This window comes from Eimeria tenella, genomic scaffold (assembly GCF_000499545.2).
Source record: "Eimeria tenella Houghton genomic scaffold, Eth_scaff3217, whole genome shotgun sequence".
NCBI lineage: Eukaryota > Apicomplexa > Conoidasida > Eucoccidiorida > Eimeriidae > Eimeria > Eimeria tenella.
The window spans coordinates 3830-4503 of record NW_013543065.1 but is presented as its reverse complement, the minus strand read 5'-3'; the positions used below and the strand labels follow the sequence as shown (position 1 = coordinate 4503).

The following is a 674-nucleotide window of genomic DNA, read 5'->3' as shown; positions in this document are numbered from 1 at the left end:
GAGGGCCCCGCCACTCGTCAGTCCCGAAGAGAGAAGTGGGAATCGGCAGACGGGGCCTTATGTCTCCGTGGGTCAGAATCTCAACGACGCAGCTGCTGCTGCTGCTGCTGCTGCTGTTGTTGCTGCTGCTGTTGCACTCGCAGCAGCGGCCTCCTGGGGATCCCACCCAGCGCAGCACTGCCCCGCAGACTGCGTCCTCGGGGGCCTCTTCATCTGCTGCGTTGCTGCTGCAAGCAGCAGCAGCAGCAGCAGCAGCAGCAGCACCAACAGCAGCACCAACAGCAGGGGAGGGGCCCCCGCTGCTCTCTGCACCCTGGGGGGCCCCCCAAAACCGGTGGGCGCCCTGGGGGCCCCCCCAAGCAGCAGCAGCATCTTGCTGCTGCAGCAGGGCCCTAAGAGGGTACCGCCAGTTCTCTGACAGCAAACTGCAGCAGCAGGGGGCCCCCTTGACGAGGGGCCCCCCGCTGCAGCTGCCGGGCGTGACGCAGGTGCAGCAGCAAGGCTGCAGCGGGAAGCCCATCCTGCTGCTGCCGCTGCTGCTGCTGCTGCTCAATGCATGCAGCAGCAAATATTCCTCTGCGAGCTCTTCCAGCGCAAGGGCTTCTTGCTGAGGGCGGCAGTCGCTTAGGTGCTGCTGCTGTTGCTGCTGCTGCTGCTGCTGCTGCAGGTAGCGG

General features: G+C 66.2%; 1 protein-coding gene across 1 annotated transcript in view; it reads right to left on the bottom strand.

Moving 5' to 3' along the window:
- Nucleotides 1-404: 404 nt before the first annotated feature.
- The window catches only part of ETH_00035920 (uncharacterized protein), a gene marked incomplete at both ends in the record, with an annotated part of 621 nt that continues 351 nt past the window's right edge, over nt 405-674 (bottom strand). The window contains one exon of the mRNA XM_013376215.1: nt 405-674. Within this exon, the coding sequence (XP_013231669.1) occupies nt 405-674 (270 nt within the window).